Source organism: Zingiber officinale, chromosome 2A, assembly GCF_018446385.1.
Source record: "Zingiber officinale cultivar Zhangliang chromosome 2A, Zo_v1.1, whole genome shotgun sequence".
Lineage (NCBI taxonomy): Eukaryota > Viridiplantae > Streptophyta > Magnoliopsida > Zingiberales > Zingiberaceae > Zingiber > Zingiber officinale.
This window is the reverse complement of record NC_055988.1, coordinates 30,129,759-30,157,529: the sequence shown is the minus strand read 5'-3', so window position 1 is coordinate 30,157,529 and position 27,771 is coordinate 30,129,759. Positions and strand designations below refer to the sequence as shown.

Genomic DNA, 27,771 nt, shown 5'->3' with positions numbered 1-27,771 from the left:
AAAAAAAAACTCACGAACGTAAACGCATGCTCCTCTCCCTCCATTTCACGTTTCCTCTTGTTCACCGGCTTCCGTTGGATATGGATCTCCTCTCTCTTCTCTCCAACAACAGAGCATCCTAAATTACAGATATCGGAAGAAGAAGAAGAAGCAGCAGCATCCATGGCCAACCCATATGAATATCCCCCTCCTACTCTTCCTCCTCCTCCTCCTCCACCGCCGGCGCCGGCGCCACCGCCAGTCTACACCTACCCCATTCCCTATCCTCTGCCTTCCAATATCCCCTCTCCCTATCAACCCGTCTTCCCGTCTCCTCCCCAACTCTACCCTCCCTTTCCACAGCCGGCCTTCCAATTCAATCTCTCCGCACAACCGGTGGCGTTCTATCCGCCGCCGCCGCCGAACTACCATTACGGTACCTTCTTATTACCTCAGCCCCAGCCCCAGACCTACGCCTATCTCCGTCCTTTTCCCTATGATCCTTTTTCCGCTACTGATCCGGTCCACTCTGTTGGAAATGAAGGGCTCCTTCCAGCACAAACCTCCTCCTCCACCTCCTCGTTGTCGATCCAGCCGGTTAACCATCTCCTTCACAACATTCGCTTCTCTGATCCTCCCTCGCTCGCGCCATCTCCCCCATCCCATCGCCGGAACAATAGTTACGACTACCACTACCAGCCTTCCTCGGATAAGCCGGCCGGTTCCCCTCCGCCAGAGAACCCCTCCGGCGAGGAAGCGATCGTGCCGTTCGCTGGGTCCGGGGCCATCGTGCCGTTCGCTGGGCCCGGGGCCATCGTGCCGTTCGCTGGGCCCGGGGCCATCGTGCCGTTCGCTGGGGCCGGGGCCATCGTGCCGTTCGCTGGGCCCGGGGCAATCGTGCCGTTCGCTGGACCGGAGGCGATCGTGCCCTTCTCTGCGTCGGGCAGCGAGCCGGAGAGCGGAGCGATCGTACCGTATGAAGGAAAGCCGAAGGGCAAGACGTCGCTTAAGGTGCTACTGCTCCACGGGAGCCTCGACATATGGGTGCACGAGGCCATGAACCTCCCCAACATGGACTTATTCCACAAGACGTTGGGGGACATGCTTGGGGCGAGGATTACCAATAGCATAACTGGTAAGGTGGATCAGGCGCCCATAACCAGCGACCCTTATGTGTCAATAATGTTGTGCGATGCAGCGATTGGCCGAACCTATGTGGTGAGCAATAGCGAGAACCCTGCCTGGATGCAACATTTCAACGTTCCAGTGGCTCACCACGCCGCGGAGATCGAGTTCGTCGTCAAAGACAGCGACGTTGTCGGAGCGCAGCTTATAGGCTCTGTTTACGTCCCAACAGAGCAAATTTACTCCGGCGAGAAGGTGGAGGGGGCTTTCCCTATTCTTGGTACCAACGGGAAGCAATGCAAACCTGGCGCTTTTCTGAGACTGTCAATCCAGTACATTCCGATGAATAGACTTAGCATTTATCATCATGGAGGGGGTACTGACCCCGAGTACAGGGGGGTGCCGAATACCTACTTCCCTCTCAGAAAAGGGGGAAACGTCACACTTTATCAAGATGCTCATGTTCCTGATGGTTGCCTCCCGGACCTTCGGATGGGAAATGGGATGCAGTACCAGCATGGGAAGTGTTGGTATGACATTTTTGATGCAATAAGCAATGCTCGCCGTTTGATTTACATTGGCGGTTGGTCAGTTTACCATACTGTTCGTCTAGTAAGAGATTCTGGCAATTCACCGTCTCCTATATTGGGGGATTTATTGAAGTTAAAATCACAGGAAGGGGTAAGAGTTCTGCTTCTCGTATGGGACGATCCAACATCCAGAAGCATCTTGGGTTATCGAACGGTAAATTTCTCCTTTGGTTTTCCCCTTTGCTGCTTATACAAAGTCGTATGCTTTTGATACTTCTGCTTGATAAAGCCTGTTGAATTTTCTGCATATTCTATTGCAATGGAACTTAACTGTAACAAATCCAATACAAATGTGTAGTTTGTCAAACTTATTCAGTTAATTCTCTTATTTCAGTGTATATACATACGTACGTACAGACATACATGTGTATGCATATAGCTATTCTGTTTGCATTTTCCTTGAGAAATTTTTCCACAAATTGGATGATTTTGGTATCAAATGCCATTGCATGCACTTAGATGCTTCTGAAGGATTTGATTCTGGAGAGTTTAGGCTCCTTGATGCATCGACCGACCAAAAATATCACATAAGTCAGGATTATTGACGAATTGTTAAACACTAACCCAATGAAGCACTATTGTTAGCGAGTTACTATCTTATAATACAAATTAAAAGAGTATCCTATTATTTATAAGGAAAATTATATTCTGTAGGCTTGTCCTATGTTTCTTACTCTAAAATGTTTAGGAAACTCATGCATTTTGATAACTTTCCCATATGTGCAAACCTACTTTTTCGTTGACTTTATGGAATCAAAAAATGCAATATGCTTCCAGCCCCCACTTCCCACATTCATGGAAGATTATGCTTATTCTTATGTGTCAGGTTATCAAACATGTTATTATTACTTATCTAAGTTGGCATGCCTGCAAAACTTCTTTCAAAATAGAATATTCTGTTATAAATAGTTGACCTGTGTGCCATCCAAGATTTAGAATACCATACAATGAGTTTTTCAGTACATTTTTATTCCTATATGAGCAGAAAAGTTTTCTGACATGCACTTGTAAGAATTAAAAATATATATTGTGAATAAAATTTTCATGCTACTGCGAGGCCAAAGTGTTATGCACTGGGGATAAGATTTTGCATCTTGTTTCAAAATAAGCTATGAGGAATCCCAACCTTTTGTCTCTCTTTCAATTGGAGATACCCACTTCACTTAGTAATTGTTCTTGATGCAAAACACAATACTCAAGAAGTGCTAATGATATAGGTATATTAGAAACATTTTCAATTCCTACTTGTTTGTTGGTTGACATTTTGAAACATATAATCTCTCTCAGCATGCAAACCAGCATGGTGAAGCTTCTGTCCTTTCTACAAGCATTTGATCATTTCAATTAATACATTTATGAATCGATATGTAAATGCAGGATGGGGTAATGGGAACTCGTGACGAAGAGACTCGCCGCTTTTTCAAGCACTCTACGGTGCAAGTTTTGCTTTGTCCTCGTTCAGCTGGAAAAAAACACAGCTTTGTGAAACAACATGTTAGTACTGTTCATGGACATATTGTGTTTGTCATTGCATGAATTACTCATCATCAGGTCTACTCTCCTCAAATTCTGCATATGTTATTTCAGCATCTCAATGTTGACTTATAGTCACAACAGTTAAATATGTTAAGCATTGAAATTCTTATTTTAGTCAAGGGATAATCAGTTTTTTATGGATAATCCATTTTAGCATGACATGTCCAACAGTCTTTGCTAGTTTGTTTTCCTTATGATTCTCAACATGAGCCAAAGTTTGGTTTGCTCATTTAGCACAGTATGACAGGACAAGGCAATATCTAACATGACTCAGTTATATCTGCTACAAATATTTGGATTTTGGATACAGTTCAGACTAAAAAATATTTGAATACAGTTCAGTATGAATTGTGTGAAGAATATCATTCTAGGTAGTGGTCTCTATGCAGTATATTATTGTTTTACTTTTCTGGTATCAGGAAACAGGAACTATCTATACCCATCATCAAAAACAAGTTGTTGTAGATGCTGATGCTGGTAATAACAGAAGAAAAATAGTAGCTTTTATTGGAGGCCTTGACTTATGTGGTGGCCGTTATGACACACCTGAGCATCCCATCTTTAGGACGCTGCAAACACTGCATAAGGATGACTATCACAATCCTAATTTTGTGGTAAATATTTAATGTACCTAATTTTGATAGTCTCAATCATTTTTCTGCTGAGATTCTGTTCTTGTTGCCTTATGTTTCATTCTTTTTGTATTATTTTTCTCCTATTGAGTATATATACATCTCAAGATGTGACATATAATGATGTGACAAAAATAGTATGCTTATTTTTACTAAGGTTTGGGAACATAGGAACATATAAAAGATGTGGTTAATTGATTGGTTGATATTTGGAAAGCCAGAACTGAAATGATTAATTGATATTGATAATTCATTTCACAAGTGGTTGAATAGAAATATAATGATTTTTGGATTTCTCACACCTCAAGGTTTCCTAGCAAAATATTCAAGACAGATCAACCAATCTTATGTATGTTTCTTGGCCTTGTATTAATTTAAATCTGTTAGATTGTTGTGTGTTTATTGTCCATTCAAAGCCAGTAAAGAAGAACCAACAATCTTCATAATTAAGTTTTTCCTTGAATTTTTATGAGTTTTCAATTTTGATAAATCTGAAGCAAATGTGCTAGCTTGATCTTTAAGCATTATTTTGCGATAATATAGATAACCTTTGTTCTGGTTGTATGGTAACTTGAAACTGCCACACATTATACTAATGGCAAATGGTCTCTCTGATTACATTTTGATGAAGAATAACCTTCTTATATAAATAATTAATCTATTGTTTTTCTTGCTTAGAAAGTTTCACAAAGGTATCTGTTAAACACTATCAGATAGTTATGATAAACAATTATTATTGACATACAGAATTAATGGTTTGTTGGATTACCATTAGAAATTTTGAAATTACTAAAGCATCCTAATCTTAATTTTGTATTCTAAAACTCCCCCATCTTTGTTAACTATAGTTGATTGACCAAATCCAACACATTGAAGGTGATATTTCTGTTACTGAAAGATTAAGGTCAAATCCCCAAGGTAGTCCACTCTACCTATGTATATTATTGACCATCATAAATATTATTAGTAGGTCCCTACAATTAGTAGCATTTACATTTGGATCTATAACACTCCCTCAAGAAGGATCAAATATATTGTGGAAAACCAATGCGCTATAGATATATTCAATTATGAGATTCTTAAGGATTTAATAAATCTATTGGCTGATAATTGGAGATGACAAATGGGTACTGATTTTATTTAATTGCACTTTTTCACTAATGAAGTGACAATCAATCTCTATGTAGTGATTTATTTTCAAACATAAGATTAGAGTCTATGTGAATGATAGCTTGATTGTTGCAATAAAGCTTTGTTGGTGCTACATGAGCATGTCTCAATTTGGTTATCAACTGGTTGGTTGACTCAGATTCAAAAAAAGCCCTTTGCATATTGCTTTAATTGATACAATGATTTCTTCATCTTGTATACTAGGTTAATCTTCCCCTTGTAACAAATGTTGGAGGTTGCTTTGTATAAACCTTCTCATCAAGATACCTTGGAGAAAGTTATTTTTGTTGTCAAGCTAATGAAGGGGCCAACAAAGCATAGATATTAGGGGAACAAGGACAAATAAGTGATCTTAGTAATGATAGTGCAATTGTTAGTCACCAAGTGAGCTTTTAGTTGGCCTATAGTGCCATTAGGTGGGCATTTCATAGTGAAAAACCACTTGCATCCCACTAAAGAAAGTATCAAGCTAGTTGCTCTATAAATTTAAATGTAACCTTAGCTACCAAGTGAACTTTTTAAAGGTGGCGTTTGGTTAAATGATGGGAATGACTATGAGTATAGGTTTGATAGTAAGGTGGAATGAGAATGAGAATGAGAATGGAAATGAAACTCATCTAGTTATATGAGTTTTATTGATTCCCATAAATCTAGAAATCATTCCCAAATTGTTATTCCCAAACCCACAATCCAAACACTATCTTTTACTATCATTCCATTCCCTCATTCCCAAACCCATCAACCAAACACCCCCTAACTATCTTATGGTGTCATCAGAAGAGCATTTCATACTGAAAATCCACTTACATACCATTAAAGTCTTCCTTATAAGGTGAAGAACAGACTCAAAGCATAGTTATAGTGGTGAATTTTCATCTCATCATTTGTAGTTTGCCGTCACAAGCTGAGCCTTGGTGTAACAGTAAAATTATTGTCGTGTGACCTTGTGGTTATGGTTCAAGTCTCAAAAATAGCCTCTTGCAAAGCAGGGTAAGGTTGCGTACAATAGACCCTTCCCTAGGACCATGCATTGACAGTAGTTTCGTGCACCACGTTGCCCTTTCTTATTTAGCTTGTCGTCAATTGAGATTTAAAAGTCTCTTAGATATTTCTTTGAAGAAGATAAAAATGAAAAATATTCAAGTTATAGAGGAGCATAGGATAAATAAACGAGAAGAACAATGGGATTCCAAACAGAGGTAGAATCCAAAAGATGGTATTGATAGGCGATGTAGAGACAAAGTGTGCCTAAAATGTGTCAAAGCTTGCTCATATCTCTATCTTTAATTATACATTTGATTGTCTCAAATGGAGAGGGTGAAGAGTTGATGAATGAACTCAATTTAACGAGCACGATGTGTCTCGAGAGAGTACTATGGTAGCTCTTCCAAAGATGAGAGTAGCCAAGAAAGACACCCTTGTTAATTGCATGGATTACTTATTTCATCCAAGAGGCTAGAAGGAAAAATAAACATGTATATCCAAAAGTAGAATATAAGCAGTCACAACTGGTGTTTGTAATGGCAACCCATGTAAGTTGGCATGAACAAAATTTATCATTCCTTCGCTAATTGGCATATAGAAGCTCAACATTGGCATCAAAAGTGAAAGTTGGGAAGGAAAGATAGGAGAGGGGAAAAAGAAGTAAAGAAGAAAGATCAAAGGAGACGAGGAGAAGTGGTGAGAAAAAATACCGAAGAGAGAGAGGTCACGATTGCCAAGTGTTGCTATTGCAGGTGGTGGGTGCAAAAAGGGATTTGGGCCGTGGGCAATTGTGGTGGCTGTGGGTGGTTGTGGACTGTGGGAAAAGTGGGTGGCTATGGGACAAATCAAGTTGCAGGGGATTGGATGACGCTAGGCTACTAGGTGAATTGAGAGGAAGAAAGAAAAATAACTAATTACATAACTAAATAATTTCTAACCTTATTAAAAATCTTTTTTTAAAATTTTGACCCATGCCGTAGTTTTTTTTTGTTTTTTTTGTTTTTGTTTTTGACTAGAATGATATGATTTTAGTACCCTATCATGCAAATATGGTTTCGATTTTTTTTAAATATAAAAAATTCAAATGTTTTTAAAAATAAAATATTAACTTAAATATTTAAAAATAAAAATACAAAATATAAAATAAAATATATTTTTTTAAAAAGAATGAAAACACGAGCCGTGGGATTGCGGCGCCCCTTCGACCTCGCGGAAGTCACCGCGATCGCTGGGTGCCCTTGCAACCCGCAGGGATTGCAGCACCCCTGCGACGCGCAGGATCATAGCGGCCCCGCGACCCTACGGAGGTTGTTGTGATCCCGTGGTGACCTCCACAACCCCGTAGAGGTCGTTTGATATTGTCGTGCCCCTACGATCATGTGGAGGTTGTTGCAGGATTGCGTCGCTTCCATGATCGCCTTTGGATCGCAGTGCCTCCATGACCGTTACGGGATCACAGAGTGGTGCTGGTGTCAAGTGGCGAGCGTGTCGTCCATTATGATACGAGATTTTAAACCTCAATAAAAATACAATTATCCTAATTAAATATCTATTCTACATATAAAGTTGGTTTAGTTTTAAATAGATCAGAATAAATCCAAATTGAGTCTGGTTTGAGCCTATTCAATCTTAATCGCTATATCTAATTGATAAGTTTTATTTCGCCCTAAACTAACTTTCATTCGATTATAAAATTAAAAATATTAATTTCATTTAGTTTAATTATTATCTAAAACATTAAAGATAATAAAATTAATTATATTATTATTAATTTAATTGATTAAGTTCAAATGATATGGTACTAAAACTATATTATGTTCAAAAATTGTAACTCTAGCACCCGTCGATATTTTAAACCTTAGGCTCAACTAAACATTGATTCTTCCTTTCTACTATACCATATGTTGATGAGAGTGTGGAGATGATAAGAAGGTTGGTAGAGCATACTAACATAAGAAAGAAATGATTAAAAGGTATAGCAGAAGTACACTAGTATTATCTCTAAATAAAATTTAATAGGCATATCGAATTAGGTTTTGATTTCATCATAGAGAAAAAAGTTGAGAAAAATTCAGAATATTTTCATTAAGAAAAACCATCATTTAAGTATATATTACAAAATATTTGAGCTCAAGAGTAGAATTGGCACGAGATGGACACCAAACATTTAAATGAACCTATGTAGATGTGAACAGGTACACTTATGACAATATTAGAGAATGACAACCAACTATATTTCCCTAATTAATATGACACACATAAGTGATTAAAGACTAAATAAACTAGAAATCATTTATTTTAGATATTAAAGACTAGGATGACCTAGATAAATGTGTATTTAAGGGGGTCATAGAGTTGCCAAAAGAATACAAGATGATGAAGGTACATCTAATTGGTATAGTATAGTATGTGAGACTCATGTTGCAAATTAATCAGCTTGTTTGTCTTCAAAACAAGAGTGAAAATAAAGGCAATATTAAATGTCATAAAATAGCTTAGAGATTTAGTAAACTTATTAATAGAATAACAAATTCAATAAAAATTCAAGATATAAGATACAAAAGATGAAACCAACAAAGATACATTTCCATTGCCCTTAACCTATGAATGAAACTGATTGGCTGTTGTGACATTGAATGGACATGGTGGTGGTGTTAGAGCTGAGAGTCATGGGATCTGTCAGAAATGTGCGTTAGAGGCTTCCAAATCTAGAATCTAGGATAATCCAAATATAGGGGATAAACAATAGAACATATACCTCCATGGCTAGAGAGGTGATTGAATGAGAAAGGACACTAACTAGAACCTATAAATAGAGTATGTGCAAATACTTTTTGGTAGGAACTACGATAGTGGAAATAAACCAAGTTGATGGACCCTCTTGAAAAGTTGTATTTGACTAGGCCACACAAGTTGCTCGAAAAGGGTGGTTAGGTCGATAGCTATGGAAGAGAAGCATATCCCTAACATCATAGTTATTTCAGGTGTGAGGCGCCCAAAAACGCATAGGGGCCGAGGAGCTAGGCGCAAGGTGAGGCGTACAACACTTTGGGTATACATTTTTACAATTCAAATATATATAGGAAATTTTTGCTAAAATATTTTACTAACAAAATTCAAATATTTCACAAATTATTAAACAATAATGTAAATATAAAATTCACTAACATTTAAATATTGAAATAGTTTATCTTCATAATCAAAATCAAACTTCAAATTAAAGAAAAATCAAAATGAATGAAAATTCTAAACTAATTTATAATTTGAATTTGTGAGGAACGAGAAAATAGAATCATTAGAATGTAAATTCTAAACTAATTTATAATTTGATTATGTAAGAGAAAAAACATAACCGATAAGAAAACATATGAACTTAAAGCCGTGAGGAAAAAAAACTTACCGTTATGAGTAAGCAAAAGGAGAAAAATAAGAAAGCGTAGTCAAAGCTAAAAGACCGATGTTGATGTTGTAGGCGAGAGAAGAGTTACCTTTGAGAAGGGAGTGGAGGGGAGGGGAGGTTGGTGTTGATTTTTTAGGGGAGACGAAGAGTCATGCAAGAAAAATCAGTGAAATAATTTTGCAAGGGACTAAGGGAGGTTGATGTTCATTTTCTAGGGGAGAGGAAGAGTCAAACAAGAAAAATATGGCGCATGCATGTAAAGTTAATGCAACCTAATTAATTTAAAAGGTATTTAAAGGTATGAGTTGTACTTTTAAAAAAAATTAAAACTTCAATAAACAGAGAAAAATCATACCTTAAGCGTGCCTTAACCTCTGAAAAGGTGCGCACTGAATTGTGCTTCATTCATGTACTACGCTTGAGTCACTATCGAAGCGCAAATGGCGCGCCTGGCTGCGCCTAGGTGCAACCAGGAGCACGCTTTTAACAACTATGCCTAACATGCCAAAGTTTTACACAATCAAAAAATGACTTTCCTTACCCACTAGCACAATTGCCACAACCTTGTTGTTAGCGGCCTAAATTACCATGTTAACATCTAAATAATGGTTGACATAAATCAATTGACCGTAGGATTAAATGATGGTGGGATGGTCGTAGAAGTTCATAAAATTTGCATGTACATGTCCAATAGATGTGAAATTGAAGAGTATGCCAAAATATGAGTCTTCATCATATCTAACTTAGAATGGACGATGTAAAAGAACATAAAGATGGATAGCTTATTCTAGTGATCCTACATAACTTTGACATCTAAAGCAATCTTGATGATATTTTTAAAGTTAGCCGCAAAAGCTTAAAATTGATAGATGCAAGTGGTCATCTCAATGTTTTATGGGCACAATTGGAAGAGATTATGAATAATATCATTTCCTTGTATACAAGTCTTCATCTTGTGTCCAAGGCCCATAGCAGGAAAAAAAACATTTGAAAATGCTTAGTAGGCTACAACCAATGAACTATTAAATAAGGGCAAGTATTTAGGTATTAATTCACTCTTATATAGCTCTAGTGGACTCTGGAATCTCAGTAGCTAAAATGGTGAGATTTCCTAGTTGACTGTGACCCACTAACCAAACTCTAATCATTGCCCTTAAAGCATATCCATTCCAATTTAGTTTTTTAGCTATAATAATCAATTAACTAAAACTACTAAAAACCTAGATGGTAGAGGTATTTCATGTCGGGCTAGATAGTAATTATTCTGCGGGCTAAAGAGGAGGAGGATTTGTGGAGAGAACAAGAAGAGAAATAGTAAAAAATAAAGAGAAACCCCACCGTTCTCTAGGTTTTTTTAAAAAAAGAAACTTTATTCAATCATAGAGGATGATCCCTCAAATAGCTAGACAGAACATACAAACCCTAACTCATAATAGGCAAAACTGCCAAAAATACCGTAAATACAAAAAAAATAGAAATTACCAAAAATAGTAAAATAGATATTTGGAGGCTTTGAAAAGGCTCTAAATGTTGTTTTTTAATCCGAAATTTGGGGGTTATGGGTTCCGCCAGTAACAAATCTAGGTCTCTGAACAAGCTTCGTTTCAAGCCAAACTATGCCTTGTTTTGATACCCGAGTCAAAAGTTATGACCCTTTAAAGTTTGGGAGGTCTTCGGGAGGCCTTCTTGGGTCAATCCTACATCAATATTGGGGATATAGTTGAGGAATCAAATGTAATAAATACAACATTGAATATTTTTTTAATTTCTTCTACAATAACACTCTACTTCTAAAGTAATTGAAGATCATATGAATAGCTTACGTCACATAGCGTAGTGAAACACTCCTATTGTCTTGGAGATTTTCTTCTTGACCTTAGTCGCTTTGCCAAAGAGCTAAAGTTAAGCCAAATAAGAGAAAGATGAAGGAGAAATGAGCTCTTATGAAGTAGGAACTCAGAATTGAGCTTGCTATTTTGGCATTCTTGCTAAAGGACAACAGTTATGGTTTCTTTAGTATTGAAGTAGGTGCGATCAATGAGATTATCATAGCCTAGCTAAAAGATCATGGATTTTTGATCCTATTTGTACTTGAGTTTGATGTTCTTAGTAGGCAAGCTGGGTGGCATGATTAACAAAAGTCAATGGTAGTTTTCAATTAAAAAAGAAAGGAGAGGAGAGAAGAGCAAGTTGATGTTGTGCACTTTGTAATAGAAGGGAGAGGAGCAGGTGCAATTTTGTCGAGCTGTGTCATTGTCAATGTTTTAATTGGCCATTTCTTATAAGATGCAGTTTGGAGGTAATCGGAGTTAGATGATGTGAAGATGCTATGCAGTGAGGTCTTGTTGATGCTCAACCTTAGGCAAGATCTCGTGAGGAATTAGGCATAGTACTGATTCCATTGGATTTTGTTGACAACTTAGCTCTTATACCCTTTTATGGGAAGATTAGGGTTAATTACTCTAGTTAATCCTAACCTTAGTCCTCACTACCTATGTATATTATTAATCAACATATGAGTTACAATAATTGCCTACTACTTAGAGTGTTTACATTTGCATAACATAACAATTTCTAATTACTGTCACATGATGCAAGCACACACTAGTTCATCATTATCCACAATAAACTCTTAAGAAGCAATTTGATTGACATTTTTGTATACATAATATAGCATTAAAAAAGGAAGAAAACCGAATATGTATGACATACATGATTCTTTATGATGAGGCATGAGAGGGCTATTGCACATGAATTGGTATGAACCTTTGTCACCGGTGGTGGAGCCCGGAATCATAATCTAGGAGTTGCGTACAAAAAAAAGTTCCCCGGCTGATTGCAGAATTTGATTTGGGATTTAGGATTGATCGGATGAACAATTGCATATATATAATAAAAAAATAAAAAGGTCCCGTTGCTAAAGCCTGGGCTAACACCCCCTTCCGCCACTGTTTGTCACCAAGGTGAAAAGATGTCTTTTTGCCAAAGCTTGCCTCCTCGTTAGCAGGCAAATCATATCATGAACTATGACATTTATTATGGATTTTGATGAACCTTGTATGTCCTTGTTTTCATTATATATGATTTCTCCATATGATATTATTTGTCCTTGTCCTTCTTTTTATAAATACTGAAAAATTATACTTCCATTTTTTCCTGTGTTTAACTCATCACATTTTTTTCTTCAAAAAATGAATCTGACAAATTGTACCAAGCAAACTAGTTTCCCTATCCTTTTAACTGGAGTCTAGCTTGTTTGCATAATTATTTGAAAATAAGCTTCTGTTCTAACAAAAATTATTTGTAGAACTATGATGAGAGTGGTCCTAGAGAACCATGGCATGATATGCACTGTAGAATTGATGGTCCAGCAGCTTTTGATGTTCTGCAAAATTTTGAAGAGCGTTGGTTAAAAGCTGCAAAGCATCATGGGATCAAAAAGTTAAAGAAATCAGATGACTCATTGCTCAGTATTGACAGAATTCCAGATATTATAGGGATTGATGATACAATGTACAGGAATGATAATGATCCTGAGACTTGGCATGTTCAGGTAGAATTATCTTTAGAACTTTTAATTCTTGACATATTGATGTGTCATAACTTTTAGAGCTACATTGCTAAAAAATTCCAGATTTTCCGGTCAATTGATTCAAATTCAGCAAAAGGTTTCCCAAAAGATCCAAGCGATGCTTCCAATAAGGTATACATCCACATATGTCTTATTATTGCAATTTTAATAGTTAAAAAAGTTCTTATTGTAAGTTAAAGTAAACCTGAAAACTTCCATTTTCAGAACCTTGTTTGTGGGAAAAATGTATTAATTGATATGAGTATACATCAAGCTTATATTCATGCCATCCGAGCTGCACAACACTTCATTTACATTGAGAATCAGTATTTTCTGGGTTCTTCATTTGGCTGGGATTCAAATAAGAACTTAGGTGAGCATGAACCTTTTTTTATTATAGTATAGTTATTGGAAATTTGCCCTTGACATTTGTTGTATTAAGGGAAATTTGCTTCTCTGTTGAGATGCTTATGGGTATTGTTTATTTTTTTTTTCCTATTATCATAATTATCTTCATGCAAGAATTGTTGTTACATTGAGGTTCTTCAAGGTATCAGCTTTACCTCAACAATCTACTAATTAGTTACAAATTTCCGAGATATGAAATGATGGGAAAATTTTTTACTACACCAATTATTTGTTCCCTAGCTTTCTAGTGATAATTTTTTCCTTAAATTGTTTAGTCCTCTTCAGTCTTCCCAATGAATTCTATATATCTTCGATTCTGGTATAACAAGTTCTTCAACTACTTTGTCGTTCTTCTATTCTAGAACTTTGAATGTTTTGAACTCCATAATCTTAACCTAGACAAATTATACGAAGAGAATTATACCTTTGGCTGGTGTTGTTATAGTTCATGTGTCAAGGTCCATTTGAACACATAATCCTAGGAGCATGCTCCTAAATAAACTAAACTCTTCATTTTTTTTTAATTAGAAAAATTAAGGGAAAAAGATAACAAATTTGAGTAAATGGTTGAATGCCTTCCTCTTGAGGATCCTTTCCATTAATAGAAATTGTTGTACAAACTATTTTGAGTAAGAAAATATATACAACTAATATATTAATTACAGATAATCTATTTTAGGTAATAATATATACACAACTAATAGTATAATTATGGTAAAATAAATTCCACAATCTCTGCCATTGATATCCCCCTCAAATTGTTGTTGGGTGATCAACAAGCATCAATTTGTCAACAAGAAGAGAGTAGTAAACACATTAGCAGTCTGGAGTTTAGTGGTGATATATAGAAGAGTGATGATGTGGGCATCATATGCTTCACGAATAGAGTGAAAATCCACTTCAATGTGCTTGGTGTTGTAGGATCGATGTCGTGAGGAGGGGGTGAATCACGTATATTTAAAAACTTTTCTTTTTCAGTTTTGGAAACAGTGAGTATTTACGGAAAAGACAGAAAAATGAACACATAAGTATTTACTTGGTTTGGAGTCTTTGACGACTCTTACTCCAAGACCTAGGCCCTTTGGACCTTTCCTGATGGGTAATCCACTAAAATTCTCTACCGGTAAACTTTCGGTAGAGCAATCGAGTACAAAAAAGAAAGGAAGTGTAATAAACCTACACTTCCTCATGCAATTATTAACTTAACTTAAAAGTGTTACCTAACATGAAGACGGAGAAATGATTGAGCTCAAGTGTTGGTATTGGTCTGTCTACAGTAGTTGGGCGTAGCAGCATCGTAGGACAGCAGTAGCACGAAGGCGGAGCAGCAGGATGATTGAGGAAGCGCGTAGTTTAAGGTGTTGGCTGAAACTACCTTATATAGGTCATTGGAGGTGCCTTTAATGCCATGAGGCGCCTCCAATGCTGCTGATCCGATTCGAAATCTTCGGCCTCTATCCACTTGAAGGCGCCTTCATCAGCTTCAACATGCCTCCATTCAGCGAAACTTCAGCCTCGAATTCTATCTGCACGAGCCTGCCTCCAATCTGCTCTGGGCGTCTCCATCACCGTAGCTGAGGCGCCTATAAGCACTTGAGGCGTCTCAAGCATTGTTCATTCGAGGATGATTTTTTTCACTTAACTCTTGTAAAAACATATCAGTCCAATAACAAAAAATAACCTACAAAATAGAGTTAGCACATAACAAGATAAGATTTATGAATTATATACTATCTTACGAAGACCAGCATCTAGTCTTGGTCTCAACTTGGACTTCCAAAATAGATCTAAGTTGGACCAACACCTACAGCCCCACTGGGCTTGTCCTCACTAGATCTCTCTCGTTCGGTGCTTACCTCACTTACCATTTGCAGACTTACTTGACTCTGATCTTATTGACCCATCAGGTGTTTCTGCCAGATGTCTCATCTGGACTTCAGCCGATTGTCAGATCCTGCAGATGCAAGCTATCAACCTATCTGAACTTCCTACTAATTATCAGGTCTTCTAAACCTAATTGGACTTCAACCAATGTCAAGTCCCATCAAGTCTTTTAGTCTTGCACACTTAATAAACAACTTGGAACACACAACATCTAACTTTAACCTTTTGTCATACATTAAAACCTGAGTTTGATTATCAGTACTGATTGCACCAACAGGTGCACTAGTGAAATACTGGATTAGCAGCAATTTAAATAGCACTAGTATTATCCGCATGGAGCGGAGTAGGCTCAATTTGGGGAAATCCAAGCTCACCCAGCCATCCCTGAAGCTAAACTATTTCATAATAGGCAGAGGACATAACGCGATACTTTGACTCTGTGGAAGACTTAGACACTCGATCTTGGTTCTTACTTTTCCAAGCAATGAGAGCGACGTAGTGGATAACTATCGAATTTGTTGATTTGCACATAAATACCGGAAACGACTATCGATTTCGTTGATTTGCGCACGAATACTGAAAGCGACCTACTAAACCTATTGATTCAAAAGAATACCAGGAAATAGGCATCCAAAAACTACTCAAAGATTTGGGGAAAAGAACGGTATGGCCAAATTAGTATTTATCAAAAACTATCTTTAACATCAACTAAACATACCTTTATCTAGACCCAAAAGTCTAAGACATAAAGAAAAGAAAGAGATCTTGACCAAAAAGAAAAATTCTAACCATACTAAAAATCTAAAAATAGAAATTAACAAAAATACCTTAAATACCAAACTTAAAAATTAACAAAAATATCTTAAATACCTAACTCAATAAAAATAATAAAATTGCTTTCTCGATTTGCTCTTATGTCCGCATCATTCTCCCCATGGTGGAGAAAATTCGCCTTCGAATTTAGAATAGTATCAGGTGGTAGCCCAGGAGCAAGATCATTTGGTATCAACTCGGTAAAATCTAAATTGTTGGATTTTGAAAATCCTTGTCGATCTGTCGATGAGCATGACATCGTGGACGTTGCTCTTGTCCTCGAATTCATCCTCTGCCAATTGGTTGTTTGAGCCCCAATTCGCACGGGGTGATGAAGTTCGAGTGATTTCGTCGATGAGCTTCTGTTGATATCCTTCTAATCCAAATAAATCTAGGTCGAAATCCATGTCTCTGGTACTCAGGGAAGACTTCAGCCTTGCTCGAATGGCTCAAATTGACTCCCTTGCAATGTGCACATCAACATTCACACAATTCAGTCACAATCTCTTAAGTGTTGCTCTCATTTGCAATGACAGCCAACATCTCAAGTTTAAGTTTTTTAATATATGATGAACCACTAAATTGGCAATAAACATGTTTGTAGTCAAAAGAGAAGAGCATAGGAGAACGCATCACCAACCGATGCAAGTGACTCAGATTTCTCAAAACTTCCTGACCCACTAAAGTGAGCAAAGGAGCTTTAAGGCGCTCATAGACCTGCTGATAAACATTGGTTATTGACATTGTCAGATGCAAAAACACTTTTATTATAGCTAAGATAACAACTCCATTTGCATGCTGAAGTTGGTGCTCAAGTAGATTCATTATGCCAAATACATCATTTCTATCAGAAGGTACATACTTATAGATTATTTTAAGGATAGGGCATTGTGCCCATTCATTGAATTATTTAATCTGATTCAAAAGGTAGTATATGGTCTGCTTGTTGAGAAGAGTCTCTCTTCCCCTATTGTCTTCCTCTAAATTATTGGCCTCCAAGTTCCATATCTCTTGCAATACAAATACGCAATTTGCAACCACCTGGGCATCCGAATTGGTGAGCATAAGGTTCTTGAGCGAAGCTGGAAAATTAGAGCCGAAACATGTAGTAGCGGAGATGTGATATAGCTTGAGGACACCAAGGACCGCAACCACCGAACATAGGGGTTGTCTTCCTCGAGCCCATTAGTGAGGGGGGAAACAAGGTACTCAACGAGGTTGTGAACTCGGAGGAAGTAGAGGCTACGGAGGGCGAGGCCACGGATCATAGAGTCCACATTATGACAATCCTTCTACAGGAAGTTAATAGTGAGGGCATGGTCCGGGTGGCAACGTGCATAGTTTCTGATATAGAGATTGCACATCTTCTTGAGGACGATGTCGGAAGTTGCAAAACACATGACCATCTCGCTGAAGGTGGCGGAGATGTCTATCCCCACCGTCATGTAGGAGATCACGCGCTTGAAGAGATCTTGCTTGGAGTCATCAGCACCAGGCGTATGGCTACAATTTAGCAGGGGACTTAAGATCAGAGACCTCGCTCTTCTCGGAAGGCTGAGACGGAGAGGACTTCAATAGGGGGCGAAGCCCTGGATGGATCCTGTCGCAGATGCTGAAAGATGGATGCGACTGCTATCGTGCTTCTGAAAGAAAAAGGCAAAAGGATGAAAACAACTTCTTCTATTGATGTTTCTTGGACAACGCTACCCAACACAGATAGTGCTCCTCGAGCTTTTGTTATATATAGCAGAGCACAAATTTCAATAATTGATTCCTTTTTTTTTTCAAAGTCCGTATCCTTATCAACTTCGTCATTTTATAAACGGGCTTGCTAGTTAACTCGATCCTATCTTCATCGTAAATTGGATCTCCAATTATTTTGATTTTGTCGTTCATATCTTTCTTATACACAAAAACTCCTTCCTCCTATGAACATCTTCATAAACATCCATCTCTCGAAATTACTGCTCCATATCACGATCAAAAGCATAGCCAACTCGTTGCTATCTTCTCAGCGACATGCTTCCACAAGAATGAATTGACTTCGATTCCAAATTGACGCAGCGGATAACTATCGAATCCGTTGATTTGCGCACAAATATCAGAAACGACTATCGATTTCATTGATTCATGTACGAATACCGGAAGCGACCTACTAAAGCTATTGATTCAAAAGAATACCAGGAAATAGGTATCCAAAAACTACTCGAAGCTTTGGGGAAAAGAACGGCGTGGCGAATTAGTATTGAACAAAAACTATCTTTAACATCAACTAAACATACCTATATAGACTCAAAACCCTAAGACACAAAGAAAGGAAAGAGAGCACGATAGAAAGAAAATATTCTAAACATACTAAAAATTCAAAAATATAAAAATTAAAATTAACAAATACTCTAAATACCAATTTTAGAAGTTAACAAAAATATCCTAAATACCAAACTTGATAAAAATAATAAAAATATTAAAATTGCTTTCTCGATTTTCTCTTTTGTCCGCATCAGAGAGGTATAAGAAATATGCACCAACCTATAATTGAACGTCGAGTATCAGAGCAATCAGTCCAATTAGCATCATTATATGCAATCAAACGAATAGGAGAACCACAAAAAAGAAGAGACCCAGACAAAAGTTTATAAATTAACTAATTTATTGAACAACAAAGGAAATATCAGGCCAAGTGATAGTCAGATAGTTCAAGCTCTCCACTAGTTGTCTATATGAAGAGGGATCAGAGAAAAAATCACCTTCATCATGGCGATATTTAACATTTACTTCTAAAGGGGTATTAACAGAATCACCATCTTGCAGACCAACTAAAGCGACTATCTCTTGGAGGTATTTATATTAGTGTAAGAAAATTCCAACTGAGGTAGAATGCACCTCAAGGACTAAAAAATAGTATAGATGAACCCAGAAGAGGCTCTTAAAGTTGAGTAATCAAGGCAGAGTCAGTCCTGTAATAACAATATCATCAACATATACAAGAAGCAAGACAATTTCGTTAGTAGGTTTGCAAAGAAACAAAGAGGAATTATATTAACTTTGGACAAAGGAGAAGTTAATAAGTGTAGAGTGGAACTTATCATACCAAGCACATGGAGCCTGCTTCAAACCATAGAGTGAACATTTCATCTTGCAAACATCAAAAAAGAGTGTAGAAAATAACCAAGCGGAGTCATATAAATCTCTTCCTGAAGATCTCCGTGCAAAAAGGCATTTTTTATATCCATTTGTTGTAATAATCAACCCTTGAATCAACCATAGCTAGAACAAGTCTCATTGTCATCATCTTGGCTACTGGAACAAATGTCTCCTCATAATCTACTCTATACTCCTATCGATTGCCGAGTGCCACCAACCTTTGTTTATATCTGTCACGTGAGTCATCAAACCGCAGCTCAATGGAATATACCCATTAACAACCAATGAGCTTAACACCAGTAAGACAAGGAACAATATCCCAAGTGTGATGCTCCTGAAGAGCTTGAAGTTTTTCTTGTATAGCTTTTACCCAACATGCATGTTTAGTTGTCTGAGAATAAGAGGTAGCTTTTACCCGTTAAAGTGGCAAAGAAACCATATCTATCAAGAGGATAACGAATGCGAGAGGATTTCCAAAGAGCCACCGGTAATTGGATTAGGTCGGAAGGATTTTGTGACGATAGGAGTTGTCATCGTTGATAGACAATTATAGGTTTAAATTGCTCAATTGGTGGAGAGATATCATCAAAGCTAGGAAGAACATTGTTGGAAGGAGAAACATGTTACGGAAAATAGTACTCATGTTCAAAGACAATCACATTTATGGAAATATAGCAACAACATCATACACAAAAACCCCTTTTAAGCATTATTGTAACCTACAAAAGCACATCTTACGGACTGAGTTGTAAGCTTGTGACACTCATGAGAAGGCAAGTGAACAAAGCAAAAACATCCAAATATGTGTAGCATGTGATAATTAGGATGCATGCTGATAGTAAGGAGAATCAAAGTTCAATTGTTGAGAAGGCAATGATTAATCAAATAAACAACAGTGGACAAAACTTCCACCCAAAATTTTGGCGGAACTGAAGATTCCAAGAGTAATGTGCGAAACATATCCAACAAGCGACAGTGTTTACGTTCAACCACCTTATTTTGCTAGGGAGTATAAGGACATGATCGTTGAGATATAATACCTTTCTGATGCAAAAGGGCTTGAAAGTCATGTGCTTGATATTCGCCACCATTATCAAACTGTAAAACCTTAATACAAGTGAAGAATTGTGTCTCAATATAAGCTAATTTCTTTTTAAAAATAGTGACCACCCTCGGCTTTACTACGTTGAAAATATATTCATATGAAACGACTATAGTTGTAAACGAATGTTATAAAATATTTATACTGCGCATGGGAAATGATAGGAGCAAGGGCCCAAACATCACTATCTGTTATCTCAAAGCATGTGTTAGCACGACCATCATAAGTATGAAAAGGTAAAACTTTACTTTTCCCCAGTTTACAAGTAGAGTAAGCAAGAGGCTATCGATGATTAGAAGACTGATGATTGTTACCAAGAAAACCATACTTCATTAAATTAGACAACATCACATTATTTGGATGACCCAATCGTTTATGCCAAACATCAGCATTATTTACAACAATAATAGAAGAGAGGAAAAATTTCTAGATCAGTAAATTGCAACGGAAATAATCTTCCCACTTTAGGCCCCCTTACGATCACCTTCCTCTATACCTGATCCTGTACAATACAACCACCACGAGAGAAATGTACATCACAGTTGTTATCCACAATTTGACCAATGAAAATTAAACTTGTAGACAACCTATGAGAGACAAATATATGATGAAAAGACGATCCTAGATCACCAATGATTGTAATTAGAAGATTACTGCCATTAGCAATTTGAATATTTTGTGTACCAATATATTGCCGTAGATTATGCAACAAATCAGGTGACCCAGTCATGCTCTAGAGTCAACAAACCATGGAGAATAAGTAGTCTTACCTTAGCCCTGAAGCGTACGAGTGGAAAAAGATGCGAGAATCATCTGTTGGACCATTTTTGGAGTAAGAATTGACTGATTGGTGCTAGTGACTATAGAAATAAGACCAATAATATTAAGGTAACAGCTTGAAAAGCTTAGGCTACTGATTTTTTGGACATGTAGAACACTCCTAGATAATGTGTCCATGCACTTACAGTAATTGCAGACTTTCTTACCATAATTGCAAGCAATATGCCTAAACTCTTTGCAGCTGTAGCACTGCATTTGACCCTTTCCACGGTTCCTCCTTGAGCAACATAAGAAACATTGATAATATTTCTCCTATATACACCTATAATAGCTTGTGTAGCCAGTTTGTTCGTCACACAACAATTCCCTAAGATATACATCCAAAGAAGGAACCGAATTTCTATTCAGCAATCCAACTGAGCAACTTAAAAATCTGGTCTCACTGTCATCAAAAACTGATCACGCCTACTATCTTCATGAACGCTTGAATACTGGCTAAGGCCTCTTTTGGTACCTTTGAATAGATAATACCAAAATATTCGCTCCAAAGATTAAGAAATCTAGAATAATATTGCTCAATAGAAAGATCATCTTGACTGAAGTTACTAATCTCAAGATCTAGTTGAAATCGTCTTGCAGTGTTATCTTGATGGTAGATTCGCTTCAGATAATCCCACATCTCCTTAGCTGTACCAAAGGGGCTTAAATTGTTCACCATATAAGATTCAATAGATCTTAAAAGCCAAGAGATAATTCGAGTATCCTTTGTCTCCCATTGGCTAAGTTCCTTAGCATCTTCAGGAGCCATAGAAGACCCATCAATGTGACTCCAAAACTTTCCCTTTTAGAAATATTTTGAATTGAAATTCCCATGTTGCATAATTCTTTCCAGTAAATTTGATAGCCAAGGTCTCTATAGGTATTCTTCCCAAAAAAATTCTCAATAGCCATTTGAAAAAAATCTGAATCAGAACTCTCAATGCAATACTCTCAATCACAAGTTGATTGACTAAAAAAATCCAGAAAGAAGTTGTTGATAAGAAATTAATCAACCTAAAAAAATAACAAGACACACCATAAAACTTTGAAGGATAGAAGCAAAATTGACAAAATCCAAAGATTCATATACGAATTTGAGAGGTAGGCTCTAATACCATAGTCTAAAGTGCCGTGTCGAGACGGGCGAAATGGGCGAAACATCTCGTTCTGCTCGGCGATTGACACCGACACAACCCGGCACCAGACCCGCGATAGGTGCGACGTGTTACGCGACCCCGTGGTCACGGCGGAGGGGTCGCTTGACCCTGCAACAATAGTGGAGGGGTCGCATAACCCTTCCTCTACTGCAACAGAGGCATCGTGCGACCCTGCGGTCGCTGTAGAGGGGTCACATGACCAACGCGGTCGTGCCGAAGGAGTCAGGTAATCCCCGTGGCCATGGCTTGGCGCGCAACCCCGTGATAGCACTGAAGTCGTGCGGACTCGTGAGTGGTGTCGGATTTCATTTTTTTTAATTAAACTTAGGTTAATTATTTTAATCAACTCCTAGTTATGATGAAGATAATCTAAAGAGACTTTATTAAATCCTAATAAAATTATCTAATTAATTTTATATTTTATTTATTTTAATTTAAAAATTATAATAAATTTTTTATTTATTTATTTGTCTATTTTCATATATTTTCCTTTTTTTAAAGATTATTTTTTATATTGTTTATTTTTTTTAAATATTTATGTTAAATATTTTAGTTTTTAATTAATATATTTTTCATTTAAAAAATATCGAAACTATATTGGTACGGCACGATACGATCCCGAAACCGTATCGTTCCAGTCCAAGACCGAAACCTCGGCACGGGTCGAAATTTTAAACCTTGTCTAATACCATGACAAAACTCATTGATGGACATAGGGAATTTGGATTTTTGAAAAGTTGACATGTAATGAAAGATAGTATACTGAAAGTATTTATGGTGTTCATGTCTTATTCTGGCATCCTTACGATAAGTTATGTGTATGTACCAATTGCCTTAAAGTCATAAACTTTGAAAATCTTCTGATCACTGTTAATGACTTCAAGTTGATATCTTTGAGCACCTATAGACTCTAGAGCACTTCAAAAACCTATATCACTTGGAATGAGTTCGATCAAAGCTCTCTAAGTCCATGAGTTTTGATCGAAACTCATTGATGGACCTGAAAAGGCTTTAAATGATATTTTTTGGGCTCAAAATTGGATTTTTGTGGGTTTTATCCGGTAGCAAATGTAGATCTCTAAATGAACTTCAATTTGGCGCGTAGAATGTCTCACTTTGATAACCGAGTATTATGGCCTTTGGAAGTAGACAATTGACACATACACATAACTTATCGTAGAAATGTCAAAACCAGGCAGTACCTTCACTGCACTACCCTCTTCCATTACATGTCAACTTTTGAAAAATCCAAATATCCTCCATCAATGGGTTTCAGTTAAAACGGAGCTAGAGAACTTCGATTGGACCCATTCCAACTCCTATAGATTTTTGTAGTGCTTTAGAGTCCAAATATGCCCTTTATTATTTTTAAAAAATTAACATCACAACAGTGTTAGCGTTTAAGTTGTATTGGTTTTAAAACATAAGCACCACAACGATGCTAGTCTGTTAAGTGTCGTATTGGTTATTTTTTATTCTTTTATAATTAGATATTAACAAATAAAATATTTTTATTATTTTATTAATCATTTTTTATATTTATTAATTTTTTATTTAAGTTTTAAAATAAAAAATAAATAAATTTAGTGATTATTTATTAAATTTTAATTTAATTTAATTTAATTTAATAGGAAAGAGAAGAGAGGAAAAATGTTACATACAAAGGAGAGAGAAAAGTGGAGAAAAAGTCAACTTTAGCAGATGGGTAAAACGAAAAAGAGTTATGCCTTTTGGACATTCTAAAATCTCGATGTGCCTTTTGGGCAATCCCAAACCTAGGGTGCACCCTTCGGGAAATTATCGTATTCTTTTAAGAAAGGTGCGATTGAACCTTAGACCCCTACTTTATTACCACACTAAAGTTGATTGGCTAACTAATTCCAAATGCTCAAGCAAGCTATCAAGAGAGACAACAATTTATGGTTGTATAATGGACCACTACACTTGTCCATATGAGACTTGGAGCTTTTTAGATTCAACAAAAAGAAACCAAGAAGTGTCAATAAAATAACAAATTATTTTTAGAACATTTGGCACTAAATGCTAGGCACTCAATTCGTTATTATTTATTTATTTATTCTTGCCATGGGTTTAGGTGTGTAAATTTATATAATATTAATAAATAAGATTGCTACTCTACTTAATAAGTGTTTATTAATGTTCATTCAATATTAAAAATATATAATACAATAAACAAACTTGATTGCTAGTGAGCTTTGCTTGTGAACATCACGAGTAATACTCATGATATTACATGAACAACGTTGTCTGCAAAATTATCTAAGAATCAATTATGCCCTTATTTGTTTAGTTTTTAGTTCGAACATGTAAAGATTAAACTTGATTGCTAGTGAGCTATGCTTTTCAAGATTCATGAACAATACTCATGAATAGTACATTAACAATGCTGTGTACCAAGTCATCTAAGAATCAATTATGACCATATTTGTTTAGTTTTAGAACATATAAAGATTAAAGTGTAAGTACACATGCATATTTATAGTATTACTTCTCTATTATTTTGATATCATTCAAATTTTAGAGTTTGAAAGTATCTATTTTATATTAAAAATGAATAACAAGATAAATTTTATTTACTAGATCAATCAACTATTTGACTATATTACAAGGACAACTACGAAATTAGTTGAGCTCTATAAAACTTGAACTTGGCTCAAACTTGAAAAGTTTTCTGATAGGCAAGCTTGATAAGATAAACAAACAAGCTTCATCATCAAGCTTGGCTTAGCTGGCTCATTTGCAGCACCTTACAACTCAGAAGGTAGTACAAGGATTTGATTCATCTCTTTAACTATGAGTAGATGACCTTAGAATTTCTCTATATGTTCTAAGGCTCATTTACATATAGAGTTTTCTATTCATTTGTCTTGATTTCTCTATGAACAAATATCATAATTTTGAGATTTGATGTTTTTATTTAATGTCTCCGGCTCTAGTATCCTTAGATACTTGCAACATTACATTTTCCAAACTGATTTAATAACATGATTATACATAAGTTGAGTTTTACCAATCCATTTACAAGACCATTTCATTCTCTTGAATTCGGTATGCCATAGGTATGCCATAGTTTCTATTTAATTTTTGAAAAAAAATAATTTAATTTGTATGCTTTGTCTTGTGCTAAATCTTAGAAGAATTAGTTTTTATCATGACTTGTCTACTTATTCTAATAATAGAAATAGTGCAATAGCATGTTCTTTTTTTTTCTTGTAATGACATTAGTTGATTAGTTGAATATTCTTAAACAGATTGACCCTATTTGCATTATCTTTTTGATTTGTTTGTCTTACAATTTTAAAAATGGTTATTTTCTTCTTGTAGGTGCCAATAATCTTATACCCATTGAAATTGCTTTTAAAATTGCTAGTAAAATAAGAGCAAACGAGAGGTTTACTGCATACATTGTTATTCCCATGTGGCCAGAGGGTAATCCAACTGGTGCTCCTACACAAAGGATTCTATTCTGGCAGGTTATCTCCTTTTATACCAAGTGATAATTACATAGTTTCCTTCTCTGTGTTCTTGGATTATATGAACCTTAACTTTTTTGTTTATAGAGCAAGATTCAATTAATTATTCAAGTGTATTCTGGTATCCACTTGTTTCGCTTGTAGGATATTTGATTGAGGCATACAATCATTTGTGAAATTACTAAGGCCTAAATTATTTTGTATAGTGTGAAGTGGTATAAGAGAAGAAATTTGTTCTTTTGCATACTGGTCCTATTTAGTCTTTATCCATCAACTTCCTCCCTTGTTTAAACCCCATCTTGTCCTTGTCACTCTAATCTCACCAACTTTCCCTTGGTAAGCCAACTATCATGTTTAACTTATTTGTTGTTAGATCCTAACCATCATAGATTTGTATTGCAATCCTCTTTTGAGAAGAAAAACTGAAGGAACCCATTACGCCAAATTGTCAAAGAGAGAAGATACTGGATTAGAGTTTCATGTAAAATTACACAAATTGATCGAAATCCATAATTTATATGCTCAACTTCAACATAAAATTTGCTCACAGATTGCAACTCCAGTGTTGCACATGTCAAATGATTAATGCCACCAAGCAAAGTGTTAGTCTTCACACACCACCATCTCATTCCTATGAACACTATGAAATTTAATACTTTTCTTTAAAATTGTATAGGATTTGTCAAGGTCATGATTTCCATTTTGATGGCGGCAAACATGCTCACCAAAATGACACTGGTTTTAAAAAAAGTAAAACGAAAGATGTATCATTCATTATCAATTTGTTTTTAAGAAAATTATTAGGTTGCATGCATTACCATAGTCCATCATGTCAAACAAGGATAAATTTTAAATTATTGTAGTAAAAAGTGATTACGCTCACCCTAGGTGCCCCTTAGAGCTCGCCCCCAGTTTATGTGAAGGGAGGTAAATCAATGAGTCAACTTATAGCCGACCACAAAGTGGCTAGGCGGCGGGAAGAGTTTTTTCCCCGAGGGCATGTGTCTGCTAAGAAATGATCCCTGCCCCATTGTAGCAAATCTACCCTCCTCTAGCCAACTAGGCACCCCGTGGGGACGGTAATTTTTAAATTATGTTTCACATAGAAAATGTTTGACAACTAAATTAATTTCCCATTTGCATTTCACCTATAAATTGATTGTTAAATTAGGATTGAATACTCTGACCTAGGTACTTTTCTCTTGTAGATCATTGGTTCATAGTTTGAAGTGCTCACCCGTGCCGTCCAAAATGGGTGGTACTTACCGTTGTGACATGAGACCGTCACCAATACCCTATCAACACCATGACCATGAGACCATTGCAACCTCGCGGAGGGTTTTGCTACCTCGTGATAGCCCTCTATGGGGTCGCTGATAGTGTTGCAACTATGCGAAGACATTCCGTGGGGGCGCGGAGGGTGTCACGGTCCTCTGCGGAAGCGCCAATGAGTGTCACGAGCGGAGGCTGCCATGCCCCTCAATGCCCTCAGCAAGGTCAAGGCACTTGCAGCTATTGCTGCAATTTTTTTAGAGGTTATTTTTTTTAAATGTATTTTTTTATTATAAAATAAACTATTAATTATTATATAACTGTTAATTATATATAATAGTTATAAATCTAATATATTATTAATAATTGTTATAAAATATTAAGATTTTTTTTTTAAAAAAAATAATTTTAAAAGATAACAAAATAATTTAATACTTTAAATATATGTTGAAATTGAATGTGAATTTAAAATAATATATTTTTTAATAATATAATTCTTAAACATTTCGAATAAGTTTTAAAAAATTAAAAATTTGTATATACATTCAAAAAATAATCTAAGACATTCAAATAATTTTATAATTTTCTTTGAGTCTTTCAAATAATTTTATAATTTTATATTTAATTTTAAATTTTAAGAATTACTTACTTTTTAAAATATTTTTTACAAAAATTTAATAGACATTATCTT

General features: G+C 36.1%; 1 protein-coding gene across 1 annotated transcript; it reads left to right on the top strand.

Moving 5' to 3' along the window:
- Nucleotides 1-26,394, top strand: LOC122043614 (phospholipase D beta 1-like). Its single transcript, XM_042604225.1, has 8 exons — nt 1-1,848; nt 3,072-3,188; nt 3,650-3,844; nt 12,724-12,969; nt 13,051-13,119; nt 13,213-13,360; nt 25,660-25,808; nt 26,359-26,394. The coding sequence occupies exons 1-8, from the start codon at nt 163-165 to the stop codon at nt 26,392-26,394; spliced, it is 2,646 nt and encodes an 881-aa protein (XP_042460159.1). The 5' UTR covers nt 1-162.
- Nucleotides 26,395-27,771: the final 1,377 nt, after the last annotated feature.